Source organism: Dromiciops gliroides, chromosome 3, assembly GCF_019393635.1.
Source record: "Dromiciops gliroides isolate mDroGli1 chromosome 3, mDroGli1.pri, whole genome shotgun sequence".
NCBI lineage: Eukaryota > Metazoa > Chordata > Mammalia > Microbiotheria > Microbiotheriidae > Dromiciops > Dromiciops gliroides.
In genome coordinates, this window is record NC_057863.1 from 322479277 (window position 1) to 322497449 (window position 18173).

Consider the following 18173-nt stretch of genomic DNA (forward strand, 5'->3'; position numbering starts at 1 on the left):
TTTATAATCTCCCAGAAGAAAACTGTATCACCAGTTTGTCACAGCTGTCTTCAAATGTCAACTCAATAATAGTCCTCTAAGGGGTTGCTCTGAATCATGAGACAGTCACGTTAAGTTGTGTGAAAACAGAGGCAGTGGGAGAAATGATCAATTTCACTTCTGTCTCCCTATTCAGATGTGCACCATCTTCCTTCCCAGTTTTGTAACTGATATAGATAGAGCAAGGTGTTTATTCAGATCAAAATAATCCTTACTATTTCTAGCTGTATAAAATCTCCCAGGGAAAGCCTCAACTAATTCTATTGGAGGAGGGTGGCATTTCACATAAATATTCTTTTTTCAAGGCTAGTTTTCATAGACAAGAACTGAAAGAGTCCCATCTCAGACTTGGCACATTGTTTAAAGTCAAAATGAACAAAAAAAACACCACTGTATTTTTTTTCTTTTAATAATAATCTCCTTTAGGAAGTAAAATCCAAAGTAGTCTGACTCTTAGTTTTCTCACATCTAATGTTACTTCTCCAACAGCTTTGTTTCAGAGGGTTTTGGTGGCCCAAAGTGACCTTTGGAACTTTGTTTGGGTTTTATTTCTGGCTTCTCTTAACATACACCAATCCTGCTCCCCCCGCTCTAGTTGGCATTTGTCACTCAACATATTACTATATATTATATAACGTCTAACATATAAATCACCCCGGGTTTCAATTTCTTCATATATAAATAAAGGAAGGGAAGGCAAGGCAGTTACTATATGTTATATAACATATAATGTATGTTATATAAACACATAATGTTTTTAGCCATTGGTTTCATGAGGCTTTGCAATCTGTGGTGTTGTTCACTTGTTTCAGTCCCATTTGAATCTTCATGACTCCATTTGGGATTTTCTTGGCAAAGATTCCCATTTCTTTCTCCAATTCATTTTACAGATGAAGAAACTGAGGCAGACTAGGTTGTTACTTGTCCAAGGTCACACAGCTAGTAAGTGTCTGAGGCCAGATTTGAACTCAGGAAGATGAGTCTTCCTAATTCCAGGCCCAGCACTCTAATCCACTGTGCCACCTTGCTGCCCCCTAGAGTCTAATAATCTTCAGTAAGAGTATTTGCTCCAAGCAAAACTACCTATGAATTGACAGGACTACAAAATATATACATAAGGTGCTAGAGAAAATAAAAGAAATATTTTTTTAAATTATGTACCTATAGAGATCTTGGAGGTTCTCAACTCTTCGGCTGTAGTCTGTGAAGACCGACAGGGTCACACATATATGTTGGGGTATACTGCTGGTACACACACACACACAGCTTCTTATAGCCTGGTTTATAAGCCAGTCTAGATTCCTAGAAAGCTGGCAGTGCTCTATGACATTCTCATCCTTAGAATTAGTTAACAGGCCCTGAGCACTGTCAATACACTCATTCAGTCTCAGCTAACTCACAGAGACCAACATGTTAGCTTTCTGTAGACTTTATCTATCCACAAGTAAACAATTTGTTCTGGAGAACGCAGAGTCCTTCAACTGTAAAGCCATAGCTAATGTGAGCCTCTGGGGTCACCACTGAGTACCTGAGAACAAGGTGTGTTGTTGGATTCCCCATCATCTGTGCACACTCTATACCAAGTCTGCTTCTCACCTTCACTTATAGCATGTCTCTCCAGATCAAGCATATTCTTTTTGATTTACTGTGGAGGCTCCAGCTTCTGGGCTTCTCCCAGGTTTCCACAGTCTCAAGTAGTATTACCAGGCTATCTTGAGGTTTGGGCAAGGCTATGTTTGGGTTCATAGGTACGTTCTCCAAATGATGCTGTTTAGGTCTGCCTGAATTTGGAGGAGCTTCTGTGATAGGACTCAAACAAAGATCTAGATATTTTTATCAACAGTTTCCTTTCCCTCACAACCTCCCCAGACTGCGGTCTCTAAACACCACTTCACTCTGCTCATTGTCTATATTTAGTTGGGTTATTTTAAGTCATTATTCCCACCCACAGCAAAGCTTTGATTTTGGAAATTCAATTACCCAGCAAATAGCACATACCCAATACAGCACAATAGAGTGGAAAGATACTTGCATGTGGCATCAAAGGATTTGTGTTCAAATTCTTGCTCTTCCATTTCCTACATGTTTGACTTTGGACAAATCATTAAATCATTCTGGGTCTCAGTTCCTTCATAAATAAATGAAGGTAATGGAAGGGAGGGAAGGGGAGGGGAGGGGCTTTCTTTTAGTTTTGTTTCTATGCCTCAGCTTCAGGAAAGTCTGCAGAAAGTGAATTTTACTGAATTCTATCTGGAGTGATAGTCTTCAGTTTAGGACAGTCAAATCCTTTCAGCTCAGCTTCACTGCACTTTTGAAGGACACAGGGAGAAAGGGAAAGGGAGAGGCTGGATGGAGAGCAGTTTAGTTGGAGGACTGGGAAGAGGGTATGCTTTGCAAAGACTGAATGAAAGTACACTTCCCACAGGGAGTGAGAAAGAAAGTGGGGATGAACACACTGATCCAAGGTTCCCTCAAAGGATGAGAGAGATGTTTCAAGGGAAGTACCTGGTAAGCTAAGCTCAGAACCTTTACTTCCAGTCTCAATCTCCAATATTTCTTTTGACTGATACTGGCAACCCTGTGCGGAAACAATTCATTGCTGAGAAAAGGCAGAAAACCAGCCAAGGAAACTTGACTTTAATGGTGGTGGTGGTTTTGTCCTTTGTTCTCAAAGAGGACCATGAGGTGATGTCATGACTTGCAGTGATTGGATTTAAGTGAGGCAGGGCTGTGCAAAGTCACCAACCTCACTCTCTCCTCCAGAGCCATCTGGATCCAGTGGCAAGATACATATCAGGACAACGGGAGATGGCTCCAACTTTATCTATCTATTTTTCTGCCTAGGTAAAAGATGGCTTTCTTTGCCTCCTTTCGTACTTTAATGGTAGGCTAAGATAGAAATCTGGAAGGTGCAGATTGAACCCTGCAGGTTCAAGGCTTCAAAACTTTCTGAATGTAGTGGTGAAATGGATACCTGATGATACTGGCACAGATTCTCCTTCTGACCATAGACTATAAAGACTTAAGGCTAGAAAACTGGATAATTAGGACTCAAAAGCTTGCTTTGAGAGCATGGGGAAAATAGACCCTTGTGGAACAACAGGGTGATACGTGTGATGTCAGAGATAGGAGGAGACAATGGGACAATCCAATAACATCCTCAGGTGTAGAGTTTCAGGTTCCTAGTACAGAACAATGTTGCCAGCCTTGAGACTGAGGAATGGGTGAAGTCAGGATTTGGTATTTTGACATGTAGTGTAGCTCCCTATTCCTAATCATAATCCTGAAAGGGACTAGAGAACTCATCTGGCACATGCCCCTTCGTTTTCCAGATCAGTTATTATTGAAGCCCAGAGAGGGAAAGTAAACTTCAATTAACCATGAATTGGTGGCATAACTTGGTCTAGATAGAACACAGGTCTTTCTGATTCTCCATCCATTTTTACTAATGTACTCATTGCTGGTAATGGTTTTAATACATTATACCTCCCAGAAAACATATCTGCATTTTAGGAATGGCCTTCGGTGCCTTAAAACCATGGTGAGAATTTTAGGCACTATAGTTCAGGGACAGTTCAGGAGGTATATGGCGGGAAGGGGACCTTTTAGCTCCCCTCAAAGCAAAGCACATGAGTGTCTGCCTATTCCAACTATGTAACAGGTAGATCTCACCCAAGACAAATGCTTCACTCTATTTTTCTCTGTAGCAAAAGAATTATTCAATGCAAATTTTAACCATGCACCCTGACCAAAATTACCTAACTAGCAAGCTACTTTTAAAAAGTATTTGTCAAATGGAGGCAGCTAGGTGGTGCAGTGGATAAAGCACCAGCCCTGGAATCAGGAGGGACCTGAGTTCAAATCCTGCCTCAGACACCTACTAGCTGTGTGACCCTGAGCAATTCACTTAACCCCTAGTACCTCTAAAAAAAAGTATTCAACAAATGGAAAAACCTCTATTTTATACATATTCAGCTAGACAGGATACATCATCGTAAGGAGGTTTAACGGTATGCCAGAGTCTGGGGTCACAAAAGGAATCGAAGCCACCTCACTATAATCATAGAAGAAGTTCTCTGAAATTTTCTTCACTGGCTCTTCACTTGGTTCTTCTTCTTCTTCAAAGAAAGGACCTTCGGAATATTCAGATTCTGAGAGATGAAAAGATAATAATTGAAGAAAATAAAAATCTAAAAACCCTCTGAAAGTCTTATCAGATCACACACTATATCTTTGCATTTCCACACTTGCTTAATACATGATGAATGTGATAAGGCCTAAGGTATTATGAACTGGACTAGAACATATGCCTCTTACCCCAAAATTGGGTTCCATACATACATACATGCTATTTATACATCACTATTTGCTAAGCATTGTATAAAGTTCTTTATAATGATCACATTTGATCCTCACAACAACCTTGGGAGGTACATGTTATTATTATCCTCATTTTACATATGAGGAAACTGAGGCAAACAGAGGTTAAGTGACTTGCCCAGGGTCACACAGCTAGTAAATGTTTGAGACTGGATTTGAACTCAGGTCTTCCTGACTCCACACTCAGCACTGTATCACCTAACTGCCCCATGACAAGATTGAGTGACTCCAAAGAAACAACCAGTCTTGGGGACGTTTTTAATTGAATGCCAAGAAGAATACTGAGCTGATACAAGGAGAATGCACTCCAACTCAGTCTCCACATGTCATCTGATATTTTGACCCAGAGTCACATACAGCTCCAATGAAGGATTATCCTCTATAACCTAAGGATAGAGCAGGCCATGAGAAATTTTGGAGAATGTATACATATTTTGGGGGGGGGGGTTGGCAATTGGGGTTAAGTGACTTGTCCAGGGTCACACAGCTAGTAAGTGTCAAGCGTCTGAGGTCGGATTTGAACTCAGGTCCTCCTGACTCCAAGGCCGGTGCTCTATCCACTGCGCTACCTAGATGCCCCCAGAATGTATACATCTTGATGTGACATGGGAGAGAAAATGCCATGTGCAAAATTGTAATAACAGAATCTCAGCATTGTAAGGGACTTCTGGCGTCAATTGAGCACCTAGCTAATCAGGAAAATCACTTTAGGATTTCTACAAGTGATCAAGTAGCTTCCACTTGAGGATCTCTGGTGAAGGGGAACTCTTCATTTCATTTTTGGATAACTCTAATTGTTGGGAAGGTGTGTTGGATTTTTTCTTATAACATTTCTTACAACTTTCACCCATTTTTTAAGGAAGAAACACTTTATCATCTCCTAAACCCAAAGAGGTAGAAACACTTACATTCTACCAGGAACCACTTGTTAAATTTTCATTTAAGTATTTATATTTTTTCATGTGATGCTACTTGTTAATATTTTTCCATCTTCAATTAGACCCTCCTTAACCCCTTGAATACTGACATGAAAAAAGTGTTCTTTAATGTTAACTGTACACAAGGACTTAGACTTTTAAAAGTGCAACACACCTGACATAAGTTGAAAAATTGCAACTTACAAGCTCTCTGAAAGTCCAAATAAATGCAAGGTATCCCAAAAGTCAGTGCAGTTTTAAGCTGTTAATTTCATTTGTGCATCAGTTTCCTTATCTATAAAAGTAGGGATAATAATAGCATCTACCTCGTAAGACTGTAGTGAGGATGAAATGAGTTAATGTAGGTAAAGTGTTTTGCTAACTTTAAAGTGCTATAAATGCTAGCTATTATTATTGTCTCTAACCACTCCTCTGCCTTCTTCATTGTCTTTCCATTCTGTTCTTAACATGGATGCTCTCAGAGATTCTGTCCTTAGCCCTTTTTTTTCCTCTTTTTTTCTACAATCTCTCCCTTGACAATTGCATTCATTCCAAGGACTTCAACCACACTTCTATCCAGATGGTTCCCCGACCTGCTATGTGTCCAGATCAAACTCTCCATTGAGCCCTGAGGTTGTATCTCTACTTCCTCATTACACTCAACAAACACAAAACCAAGCTTATTACTTCCCCCCCATACCTGATCCTCCTTGCTTTGATATTTCTGTCAATTCCAGGCTCAAACTTTTGTATTACCTTCCCTCACTTTCATGTCCAATGAGACAGAATAATATACTGGGTCAATTATTCTCAGTGCATAGTGATGCCAATGCAAGAAATACTAAAAGGAAGAGAAGTAGGTTTAGGGAGAAAAATAAAGTCTGTTCTTGAATAAGTTGAGTTCGGCATGGCAGGAGGTATGTAGGTGGAAGTGGCCTTAAGGTAGTTGGCCATGTGGATCACAAGGTCAGACCAAAGCTATAGATATGGTGGTTGAAGTGATCAGAGAGAATACCATTCATGCAGAGTGGAGAAGGTCATAGGAACTGAAGTGAGGAACTGGGAGATTAGGAATGTTTTAGGAACCATCAACATAAAATGGAATCTTTTTGTTGCAACCATCGCCAGTCCTTCATGGTAGTTCTTAAGACTACCAGGTGGCACAGTAGATGGAACCCTAAGCCTCGAGTCAGGAAGACCTGAGTTCAAATGCAGCTCCAGACACTTAATAGCTATGTGACCCTGGGCAAATCACTTTATCTTTCTCAACCTCAGTTTCCTCATCTGTAAAATGGGGGTAATAATAATCCCCACATTCCTAGGGTTGTTGTGAGGATCAAATGAGATAATATTCGTAAAGCACTTTGCAAACTTTAAAGCGTTACATAATCACAAGCTATCGGTATTGATCTTTGCATTGGTTCATGATAATTTCTCTACAGAGAAAACTGATCAGGATGGGCTTAAAGTCATGATGGGAATTAATGTAACAACAGTAATGTTCATCTGCATCCCTCCCCACCCCATAGTATCCTCCTACGTTCTATAGCAGTTTCATTTCCAGAGGTTTCTTCAGATTCCTCTTCATCTGATAGGAATTCATCTTCGTCATAATAGTCATCATCTTCTGCATCATCCGGTCTTTTTGATGCTTCATCTTGATCCATGTTAGAAACTGATGGGAAGAAAATGGAAAACTGTCATTTTTGTCTTAGGTGTTATTCATTTTGCCCAGATCTTGGTCCCCAATTTACTGATTGGGGGATTCAATGGCTTAAATGGAATCACAGAACAAAGCCTACAAAGGGGGAAACAGGGTACGGAGGAAGGAATCTTACAGGAACTGGTATCCAGAAGAGAATTCTTTCTGATTTTCTCCAGTCTAACAGATGGTAGAAAATAAGGAAGGGGAAAGACTTTGAGTATTCTTTTCTCTCAGCTTTGAAAATAATGCTTATCTTCTCAAAGAGGGGGAGTACAGGCAGCAAACACTCCAGAGTAGGGACTAGAGTTATCTATATACAAATATCATGATGAGGTCTTCAGTATTCTAAAACCAATAGGAGTTGCTTATGAAATGCAAATGCATACTGGGTCGTCATGGAGATAGAAGGAAAATGACAAGATCCAGAATGCTTTCAATCATTCAGGAAGTATTTATTGGGCATCTTCTCTGAATAAAGCACTATGCCGGGCACTGGAGGAGATACCAAAGAAATCTAATATAGAATCCCTCTGTGGCTTATAATTGAGTTGAGGAAACAACCACATGGTAAGTTTATTAGAATTCTTTCACTCCTATGAACACCCATCAGTGTGCAAAAAGCCTCAAAGTTGCTACCAAATCCCAAACCCTGAGGTGGAACTGAGATAAAGAAATTGGGTGAGGGGCAGCTAGGTGGCGCAGTGGATAAAGCACTGGCCCTGGATTCAAGAGGACCTGAGTTCAAATCCAGCCTCTGATACTCAGCACTTACTAGCTATGTGACCCTGGGCAAGTCACTTAACCCTCATTCCCCCCCGCCAAAAAAAAAAAAAAAGAGTATAATGAAGAAGTGGTCACCCAAAGGCTTTCACTCTTGCAGAGCTACTGTGAGCAGGATTTATTTCATTCTTTCTACTTGTATCCCCAGAGCCTAGCAAAGTGCCTGGCTTGTAGAATATAGTTAATACTTAAATGATTGATTGCTATGTGCCTGTCACATTACTTAACTGTTCTTTGTTATGTTTACCTACATTGACTACAATCTTTTTTTTAATTTAATTTAATTTTATTTTTAAAAAATTTTTTCCAATTATATGCAAAGATATTTTTTGATTTCCAAATTTTTCTCCCACCCTCCCTTCCCTCCCACCTCCCAAAGCCAGCAAGCAATCTGATATAGGTTATACATTACAATCAAGTTAAACATATTTCCACATTAGTCATATTGTAAGAAGAATCAGAATAAAAGGCAAAAAAAAACCCATATGGAAGAATAAACAATAACAACAACAAAAGCAACAACAAAAGTGAAAAAAGTATGTTTTCATCTGCATTCAGATTCCATAATTCTTTTTCTGAATGTGGACAGCATTTTCCACCCTAAGTACATTGACTACAATCTTGGACCTGCTTCTGAAACTCAATATTCTGTTTTACTCTCTTCTGACCTTGCTTACTTACCTGGTACTCTGTCTGCCTGAACTACTATCAGATCCCCCTTGTCTATGCTAGAACTCATCTCATAAAACGAACCGGCTTCAACAGGCCCCCTCTCTATTCTAGAGGAATCTCATATTGTTTATCTGCATTCTTACTTTCTGTCTATCGATCTCGATTCTTTGTACCATGGGTAGACACTGTTGGTGCTCTGGACAGCAAAGAACAAGGCTTCTGCTGTTCTCTAATGACACCTCTGAAACCTTTATGATATGATCATTTGTAAATATGAATTTAATCATCGATACTGAATGTGAGGTCTTTGCCTCCAAAAATACCAGGTTGATGTATTAAGGAACAGATCCACATCAGTATTGATGTGCTTGTCATGAGTGAAACCAAGGAGCTTAAGAAAACTGCCACTAAATAGAAAAATAGTACCTGGGTTCTCCTTTAATAGCCAAACAAGGAAATTATCAGGAGTAGTTTAATCATGAGCTTAAGAGTAATAAGAATCATCATTTCACAGCATCCTAGGTCATCCTGGCCTGTAGCATTCAATTATGCTCATAAGCAAAAAAAGTCACCATGGGAGACAGTTCCAGCTTATGGAACATCAATTGCCAAAATTGAAGAGGTACAGAAAATTATACAAAAATCTTGACAGAAACCTTCAAACCCAATCCACATATACCTAGGTACTTAGTGACTTCAATGTCAGGGTAGATGTAGGAGAATATATCAAAAAGTATGGTAGAAAATGTGTTTCAGGTTTAAGAAACAAAACAGGTGAAAGGCTTAAAGACTAATAAGAAGTTTTGTGCCAATATAGTGCGAATATTTTCTTTTGTTTAAAAAAAGTTTGATCCCTTTTTGGCTTTTTATATGAATAATCTCCCATATGCTACCTTAGCATCTCCACTGTCATATGAACTCTCCTGTTAACTCTGATGTATCATCTCATACCTATAAGATTGACTAATATGACAGAAAAGGGAAATGGCAAATATTGGAGGGGATGTGGGAAAATTTGGACACCAATATATTGTTGGAGCTGTGAACTCCAATCATTCTGGAGAACAATTTGGAACTATGCCCAAAGGAAAATCAAACTGTGCATATCCTTTGATCCATCAATATTAGTACTAGATCTGTATCCCAAAGAGATCATAGAAAAAGGACAAAAGAACTACATATATAAAAATATTTAGAGCTGCTCTTTTTGTGACGGCAAAGAATTGAAAATTGAAGGGAATGTCCATCATTTGGGAAATGACTGAACAAATTGAGGTTTATGACTGTAATGGAATAGTATTGTGCTATAAGAAATAAAGATCAGGAAGATTTCAGAAAAACCTAGAAAGACTTACATGAACTGATGCAAACAAAGTGAAGTGAACAGAACCAGGATAAGGTTGTTCACAGTAACAGCAACACTGTACAATGATCAGCTATGACAGACTTATCTCTTCTCAGCAGTACAATGATCCAAGATAATTTCAAAGGACTCATAAAATGTTCTTCACATCCAGAGAAAGAACTGATAGAGTCTTAATGCAGATAGAAGCATACTATTTTCACTTTATTTTTTCTTTTGTTCTATTTCTTCTTTTACAATATGACTAATGTGGAAATATGTTTTACATGATTGCACATGTATAATTTATATCTGATGGCTTGCCATCTTGGAGATGGGGGAGGGGAGGGAGAAAATTTTGGAATTAAAAATCCTTCAAAAATGAATGCCGAAAATTGTCTTTACATGAAATTGGAAAAAAATATATATTATTATTTCTTAATTTTAAAAACCCAGTTAAAAAAAAAGCTAAGCAAAACCAACAGAGCAATCACATCTGTCATATGTGGTTGCAACATACATGAATATTTTCTTTAGGAAGAGAGCCAAAAGGTTCTGGAATAGTAAAATGACTGAACAACATAACACAAGAAATTAACTGACTATAACTTAATAGACAGGAAATAACTACTAACTTATGTGGAAGTCATTCTCAGAATTATTTGTCCAGGAAGTTAGACTATCAACCAGTTAAAAGCCAAAGTCAAAATCAACACCAAAATATAAGAAAAGATAAAAATAAGAAGACACTGAGTGAAATTATAATAGCTCCAACATGGTATTTTAATAGCTATTAACTCTGAAAATTGGCAATGGATAAAGCTAAGGAAATTAAATTCCAATTATCACTATTACTTAGACCAATTTCAGGAAAGTCATTAGAACAGGAAGAAGACATGCACCCTCTGACGTAGTGACCCATGTCCCTTTGGTCTTGCTAAAAGACATGATTCAGCACTTCAGGGGTTCCAACTAGGACCTAGACAACTCTGCCAGGGCTGCTGATAGACTTACATGACCCCTGAACATTGGAACTTAAATTTGTTTACTCAGGAGTTAAAAAAAAAAAAGAGTTGGGAGCCTTTCTATTTTTATCCACCCTAGGGTTAGAAGGCTCCAGGGGTCTTTGAATATACCAATCAGAATATGCCAATATACCAATATACTAACCAGAACATACCAATCAGAAGTAGGCTGGACACACAGATAGGCCTGTATAATTCCTTTGCTCTTCTATAGCATTAGCTATGGCTTCAACAAATCACTGTTTCTATTGATGTGTCTGCCACACCTCTTCCTGTTCTCCCCCTTTGAGGACCAAGTTTGTTCACTCAGCCTCAAACACATTTACAAATTATGTCTTGAGGTAAGCTACTTCTGAAGAGATTTTCCAGTGGTCCTTTTTAACAACTTACTCACTTCCCTCTCATCTCCAGGGAAGCAAACAAAACAAAACACCCATAAGCAAAAACTATTGGAGTCAAGAGTTTCACTATCCTACCTCAAATTTGATGCCCAACCTCAAATTTGAAATCTAGAATACTGAAAAGCAATTATTCTCAAATTCTTCCTTAGTTATTTTGCTATAAGTAAACTTTCCGACACAGAGAGATTGGACAGCTGGTGCTTCAGTGGGTAGAGTGGATTTGTAATCAGGGAGACCTAAGTTCAAACTGTGCTTCAGACACTTGCTAGCTTTATGACCCTGGGCAAATCACTTAACTTCCATCTACCTCAGTTTCCTCAACTGTAAAATGGGGATAGTAATAGCACCTAACCCATAGGGTTATGATGACCAAATGAGATAACATATGGGAAACATTTTGTAAACCTTCAAGGGTTATATAAATGTTAGCAATTATTATTAAGTAACTTGCTCAAAGTCACACCAGTTACTTCTGTCAAAGTTGGGACTTGAACCCATGTCTTCCCAACTCTAAGGCTGGCTCTCTTTCTGCTGTGCCACACTGCATTTTAGTGGTTTATAAAATAAAAATAATGCATTCATAAATAAAATTGTCTAAAATCTTATCAAGTTCCTAAAGTGCTTCTTCCCATCAGAGTCAACCCTAGGCAACATCATTCATCAAAGCATAATTTCAGGTGTATTTTTTTTCCAAACTGAATTAATTTCCTCACTCCATGATGCCCCTCCCAACATTATAATAATACCTACAGTGGTATGAATATTCTGGCAGCTCTTTGAAGAAAAAAATGTATGCATGGTACACTTTTAAGTTAATCTGCATTAACATTTTCTCCATCATTTTCTTATTATATACAATCAATAAAATAAGTCAAGCCCTGATTTGTAGCATTTGCCAATTTCTAAGGAGTAAATGTTCACACTGAAAATTTAATAATCAGCCCTTTCAGTCCAACTGGAGCTGGCTTCAGCACACCCCTGTACTTATCTCACCAGTTTTAAGCATCAAGTGACATAAAAAAGTTATGTAAAAAGCTTTGTGAGCCTAATATTATACAAATGTCATTCGGTAGAAGAATTTGAACAAATATCTCTCAAAAGAAGAGGTGCAAACTATTAACGACCATATTAAAGAATATTCCCAATCAATAACAAAAAAATAAATTAAAATCAAAACAACACTTTGGTTTTACCTCTTACCCAGCAAATGATTAAGGAGAATGTGGAAAAATGGACACGCTAGTGAATTGGTTCAACTATTCTGTATGGCAATTTGGAATTATGGGAAAAAAGTTAAAATGTCCATACCCTTTTACCCAGAGACTCCACTTCTAAGCAAATACCCCAAGGAGGTCAATGACAAAAATAAAAGCCTTTTATGTTCCAAAAGATTATAGTAAAAAACTGGGGGAAAAGATAAGTTGTAGCACATGAATGTAATGGGATATTACTGTGCTATATGAAGTGATAGATACACAGAAACATGGAAAACATCTGTGAATTGATCCAAAATGAAGTAAGCAGAATGAATAAACACAATGACAACAATAAGGTAAATGGAAACAAATTAAAACAACAAAATACAAACTAGATGCTGCCAAATTATAACCAAGGTTGACCCCAAGGAAGAGATATGAGAAAACACCTCTTCTTACTTTTTTGAAAAGGTGGGGCAATCGCAGGTATGAAATATTGCATGTAACATCAGACTTTTTCATTATGTTAGTTAGTTTGGCTGAACTTTTTTTTTCATTTTTCTTCTTTATTACAAGGAAAGGCTCTCTGAGAGAAATACAGTAAAATCTCCCAGAGGGATTTTAAAAACAAAATGTATCAATAAAAGAAATTACTTTTAAGATATCATCTATTTGAGAAAATATATTTCTATCCTTTGCTGAAGTGGGGAACTATGGGTGTAGAAAACTGCATATGCCATCAGACTCCACCATTGTGTTAGTTTTGTTGAAGTGAGCTTACTTTTTCTTTTTTACAAGGGTTGCTGCCATGGCAGGGGTAGAGAGATAGAGGAAGAGGGAATGTATTAAAAAATGGCTATGTGAAATAATAAGATTTTTTTAGATAATTTTTATTGATGTCTCTTTTTTCTTTATATCATCGTCATTTCCCCCAGTATCCTTCTCTCCCTTTCCCCTTCAGAGAATCTTCCCATATAATATTTTTAAAGAAAAAAAAGAGAAAGTAGGGGGAAAATCAACATAACTATTCAATACATTGAAAAAGTCTGAAAATATATTCAATGTACACAGTTGTAGACCTCTCACCTCTGCAAAAGTGGTGGAGGTTGGGAAAGGACACGGATATGAAGGTATCTTCTCATATTTCTTCTGAATCCTGATGGGGAAATCCAGAAAACATCAGTTATTTGTCTACCCCAGCTTGACAGAGGGAGATAAGAAAAGGAGGACTACAGACACTGACAACAGTGTCAGCCAGAAATACACTATGGGTAGGTCACTCCAGTGCCCAGGGAGAGGCTGTGCACAAGACAAGAGAAGATCTCAGACCCATACTTGGCACCACTTTACCCATACCAGGTGACTGCAACTGGGTCCTATGCAGAAGTACGGTATTCCTGAGTTAGGAGGTTCTGGGGTATTTATGGAGAAAAGAGGAAGTTCAAAAGTAATTAACAGCAGCAACAATGGTGGAACCCAGACCACAGGCCCAGGGCAGGGTCTCAATTAAAGCATCTAACCCAGCCTGCAGGGGAATAACCAAAGGCAGGAATCTCAAGCCAAAGGAGAGCCTGAAGTTTTGGCACTCTGAACCCACAAAGATTTTCAGATGGTTGCTAGGGGCTGGGTCCAGAAGCAGTCTATTCTTACACAGTCTAGGAACTTACAGAGACCAGTGAGAAAGGAATCAGACTTTGTCCTAGATCAAACAACTTTGGGAGTTTTCAGGTTCTCAGTCTGTCCCTGAGATCCTGGAATAACACAATACCCAATACTCCAAAAAAGTAGAAACAGAACAAACTCAGACCTTCCCTCTAATTGTGTGGCAAAACTTGGTCCTAGCATTAAGTCTGAAGAAACAAAGTAGACTGGAAGAAGAGACAAACAGCAAAAGAACCCTACCATAATGGGCTGGTATGGGGGTGGAGACAGACCGACAAAATGTAGATGAGAATGATTCCAAAGCATCTACAACCAAAGCCTCAGATAAAGATAGAGCATGGGCACAAATTCAACTAGGACTCCTGAAAGAGAGGAAGCCAAAGTTTGTATTAAGAGTTTAAAATGTTTTTGAAAATGGAGTGAGAGTGCTTGAGGGAAAAATTGGAAAAGAAATTAAAGTTATGGAAAAAAAGAGTTGGAAAGAGAATTAAAAGCTTGGCACAAAAGGTACAAAACCTTGCTTGAACATCAAACTCCTTGAAAAGAAGAATGGACAAAATAGAAGCCAATGATCCCCATGAGACAACAAGAAATATTAAAACAAAGTCAAAAGGATGAACAGAATTAAAGAAAGTCTAAGGTATCTCATGGAGCACCTAAGTGACACAGTTGATAGCATGCTGGACTTGGAGTCCAGAAGACTCATCTTGATTAACTGTGATAGACTTAACTCTTCTCAGCAATACAATTGATCCAAGACAATGCCAAAAGACTTATGGTGGAAAATGCTCTCCATATTAAGAAAAAGAACTATGGATTCTGAATGCAGATTGAAGCATGCTATTTTCACTTTTGTTGTTTTTTGTTATTGTTCTTGTTTATTCTTTCTTGCATTTTTTTCTTTTGTCCTGATTCATCACTCACAACATGACTAATGTGGAAATATGTTCTTTTTAAAAAAAAAAAAAAGAATACATCTTCCAGAGTTCAAATCTGACTTCAGACACTTACTAGCTGTGTGATCCTGGGCAAGTCACTTAACTCTGTTTACCTGTGTGCAAACAATTAAAAAAAAAAAACTTTACCATAGAAAGTTACTATGGGACAGGGAAAATCAAATACAAACTCAGAAGAAGACAAAAAAGTCAAAACTACTATTTCCAAAGCCTCAAAGAAAAATATGAATTGGTCTGAGGCCCAAAAAGAAATCCTAGAAGTGCTCCAAAAGGATTTTTAAAATGAGAGGTAGAGAAAATATGGGGAAAATAATGAAAGTGATACATAAAAATCATGAAAACAGAGTCAGCTTGGTAAAGGAGGCAGAAAAAAATACTGGAAAATATAACACCTCAAAAAGTAGAAATGGCCAAATGGAAAAAGTTGTATAACAATTCCCTGCAGAAAAGAATCCATTCAAAAGTAGGATTGGCCCAATGGAAAGGGAAGTGCAAAATCTCACTGAAGAAAATAATTCCTTAAAAATTAGAATTGAGCAAGTGGAAACTTATGACTCTATGAGACATCACAAAACAATAAAAACAAAATCAAAAGAATGGGGGAGAAATAAAAGAAAATGTAAACTATATCACTGGAAAAAAAACAACTGACCTAGAAAATAGATCAAGGAAAGATAATTTAAGAATTATTGGACTACATAAAAGCCATGATTTTTTTTTTTAAGCCTAGACATCATCTTTCAAAAAATGATTGAGGAAAACTACCCTGATATCCTAGAACCAGAAGGTAAAATAGAAATAGAGTCTACCAATCACCTCTTGAAAGAAGTCCCCAAATGAAAACACCCAGGAATATTATAACCAAATCCCAGAGCTCCCAGGTCAAGAGAAAATATTGCAAGTAGCCAGAAAGAAACAATCCATATATAATGGATCCACAGTCAGGATCACACAAGATTTAGCAGCTTCTACATTAAAGGATCAGAGGGCTTGCAATATGATATTCCAGAAGGCAAAGGAGCTAAAATTACAACCAAGAATCCCCTACCAAGTCAAAATATAATCGTTGGGGGCAGGGGAAAGGGTATTTGATGAAATAGAAAACTTTCTGACATTGAAAATGTACATTCATTTATAATACATTTTGTGAAGAGTGTACCTCTTTCCACCTTCTGCATGTTGTAACAGTAACTGCTTGTTTATGATTTTCTTTAACTAATCAGAATCTATTATGTGAAAGGCACTAAATCAGGTACCAGAAATTTTGACAAAAATTAAACAGTCCCTTCCCTAAAAGAGTTTTCATTCTACTGGGGAAGGGAATAAGCATTTACTATGTGTGAAGTACTGGGTTATTTTCTCATTTGATCTCACAACAACCCTGCAAAGTAGTTGCTGTTATTACCCCCATTTTATAGTTGAGGAAATTGAGGCAAATAAGAGGTTAAGTGACAACATAAGTGTCCAGTGTTATACAGTTAGTACCGGTCTAAGACCAAATTAGAACTCAGGTCTTTCTACCTCCAGACCCGGTGCTCTATCTATACTATAGTTGCATGACAAGCATGTACATATAAAAATATACAAAACATGTACAAAATAAATATAATTTTTTTACATTCAGCCATCCTTTTAGTTTGTCCAGAACTTTAGAGATCCTGATTATGTATTAACTACAACTTGCTAGTTTCAGTATACACACACATATACATATACATACGCATATACATATATATGTTGAATGTAAGAATGAAGAAAAAGACGCTCACTCTTTGGGGAGCTCTGAGAGAAGGTAGAGATGTGTGTGTGTGTGTGTGTGTGTGTGTGTGTGTGTGTGTGTGTGTGTGTCTGTGTGTCTGTGTATAAATTTATTCCTGTAAGCCATGGAAAGAAAGGAGGAGGAAGAACAAAGTGAGAGGCTGAGGATTAAGATCAGTGTGAATATGAATCGAGATTAGCCTGCTCTTAGAAGGGTAAAGCAGAGAGGCTGGGGGCCCGGAGCTTCTGGGGACGCGGTACTTACTTACCCAAAGAATCAGCCGCAGAGCTCAGTCCAAAGCACTTTGAGCTCTCCCTTCGTTTACTGCCGTTACCTCGGCAACCACAGGCTTCCCTCCCTCAGGGAGGGGAGGTACAAGGGGAGCGCTTCAGCTGAGCCTCAATGCGCATGCTCAGATCCGTGATCGAGCCCTGAAAAGCATACCTGACCACCGATGGGTCCAGGATGTGCCAGCTCCGGGCAGCGGAAACGGTGGTGGTTTCCTGTCAACCTCCTCCTTGAGGATCGTTTGGGTTCAAAAACAAAAGTAACCCCGAAGACACCCCCCTCCCCCAAATTTTTTACTCCTTTCAGTATGAAACTATGCCGCTGAAATGAGTTTGCTGCAGACCTAAAGTGGCACGAAGGAAGAAGCCCGACTTCTCATAACGTGGCATCGACTTGGCAAACTTAAAACGCACGTCGTCTTCTTGCACCCCCCCCCCTACCCCCGCATGTGGCTTTAAAAAGCCAGCTGAATTTTCCAGCTGGGACTTTTTCGTAAAAGGGAGCCCAGAGAAATCGAATGCACGTCGGGACGGGACAGGTTTCTGCTTTTACCGGGCTGTTTTTAAACAGCGCTTTAGCGATGTTTTTTATTGCTTGAGTCCTTCCATACTTAGTTACCGTCACAACATATTTTGATGGTCTAAGTGTATCCTTTCGGAGTTGCTTCAGAAAAATTCGCAACCATCAAATGGAGTTCTTTTTGGTCCTAGGGAACTGTGAATAAAAGCATTACACTTGCTTTTAATTAACATTATTGAAGTAATGATTTTATGTAAGCACACACCGGGAAAACTGACATTTTCAATTGTTTATCATATGGGAAAAGTATGGAAGTTGATCAATTTTGGTTTTGAACATTCGTTTTCGAAATTGAACATTAATTTTGTATTTCGGTGCCCAACATTGGGCACTGAAAACAATTATCTCGAGGCAGGGGCCACATTCAGAGGGAGTCATGTGTATGTGGTATCCAGCACGTTATGATCATAAATTTACAAAAAGTGCACATAGTTTAAACAATATGGTTTAAGTTAGGGTCACCACATCTACT

General features: G+C 38.3%; 1 protein-coding gene across 1 annotated transcript in view; it reads right to left on the reverse strand.

The window, feature by feature from the left end:
• The window catches only part of CFAP44 (cilia and flagella associated protein 44), a 133961-nt gene extending 116813 nt beyond the window's left edge, over positions 1-17148 (reverse strand). The window contains 4 exon segments of the mRNA XM_043990859.1: positions 4028-4190; positions 6877-7011; positions 13544-13613; positions 17103-17148. Coding sequence (XP_043846794.1) covers positions 4028-4190; positions 6877-7003 — 290 coding nt within the window. The 5' untranslated portion in view covers positions 7004-7011; positions 13544-13613; positions 17103-17148.
• Between the last annotated feature and the right edge of the window lie 1025 nt (positions 17149-18173).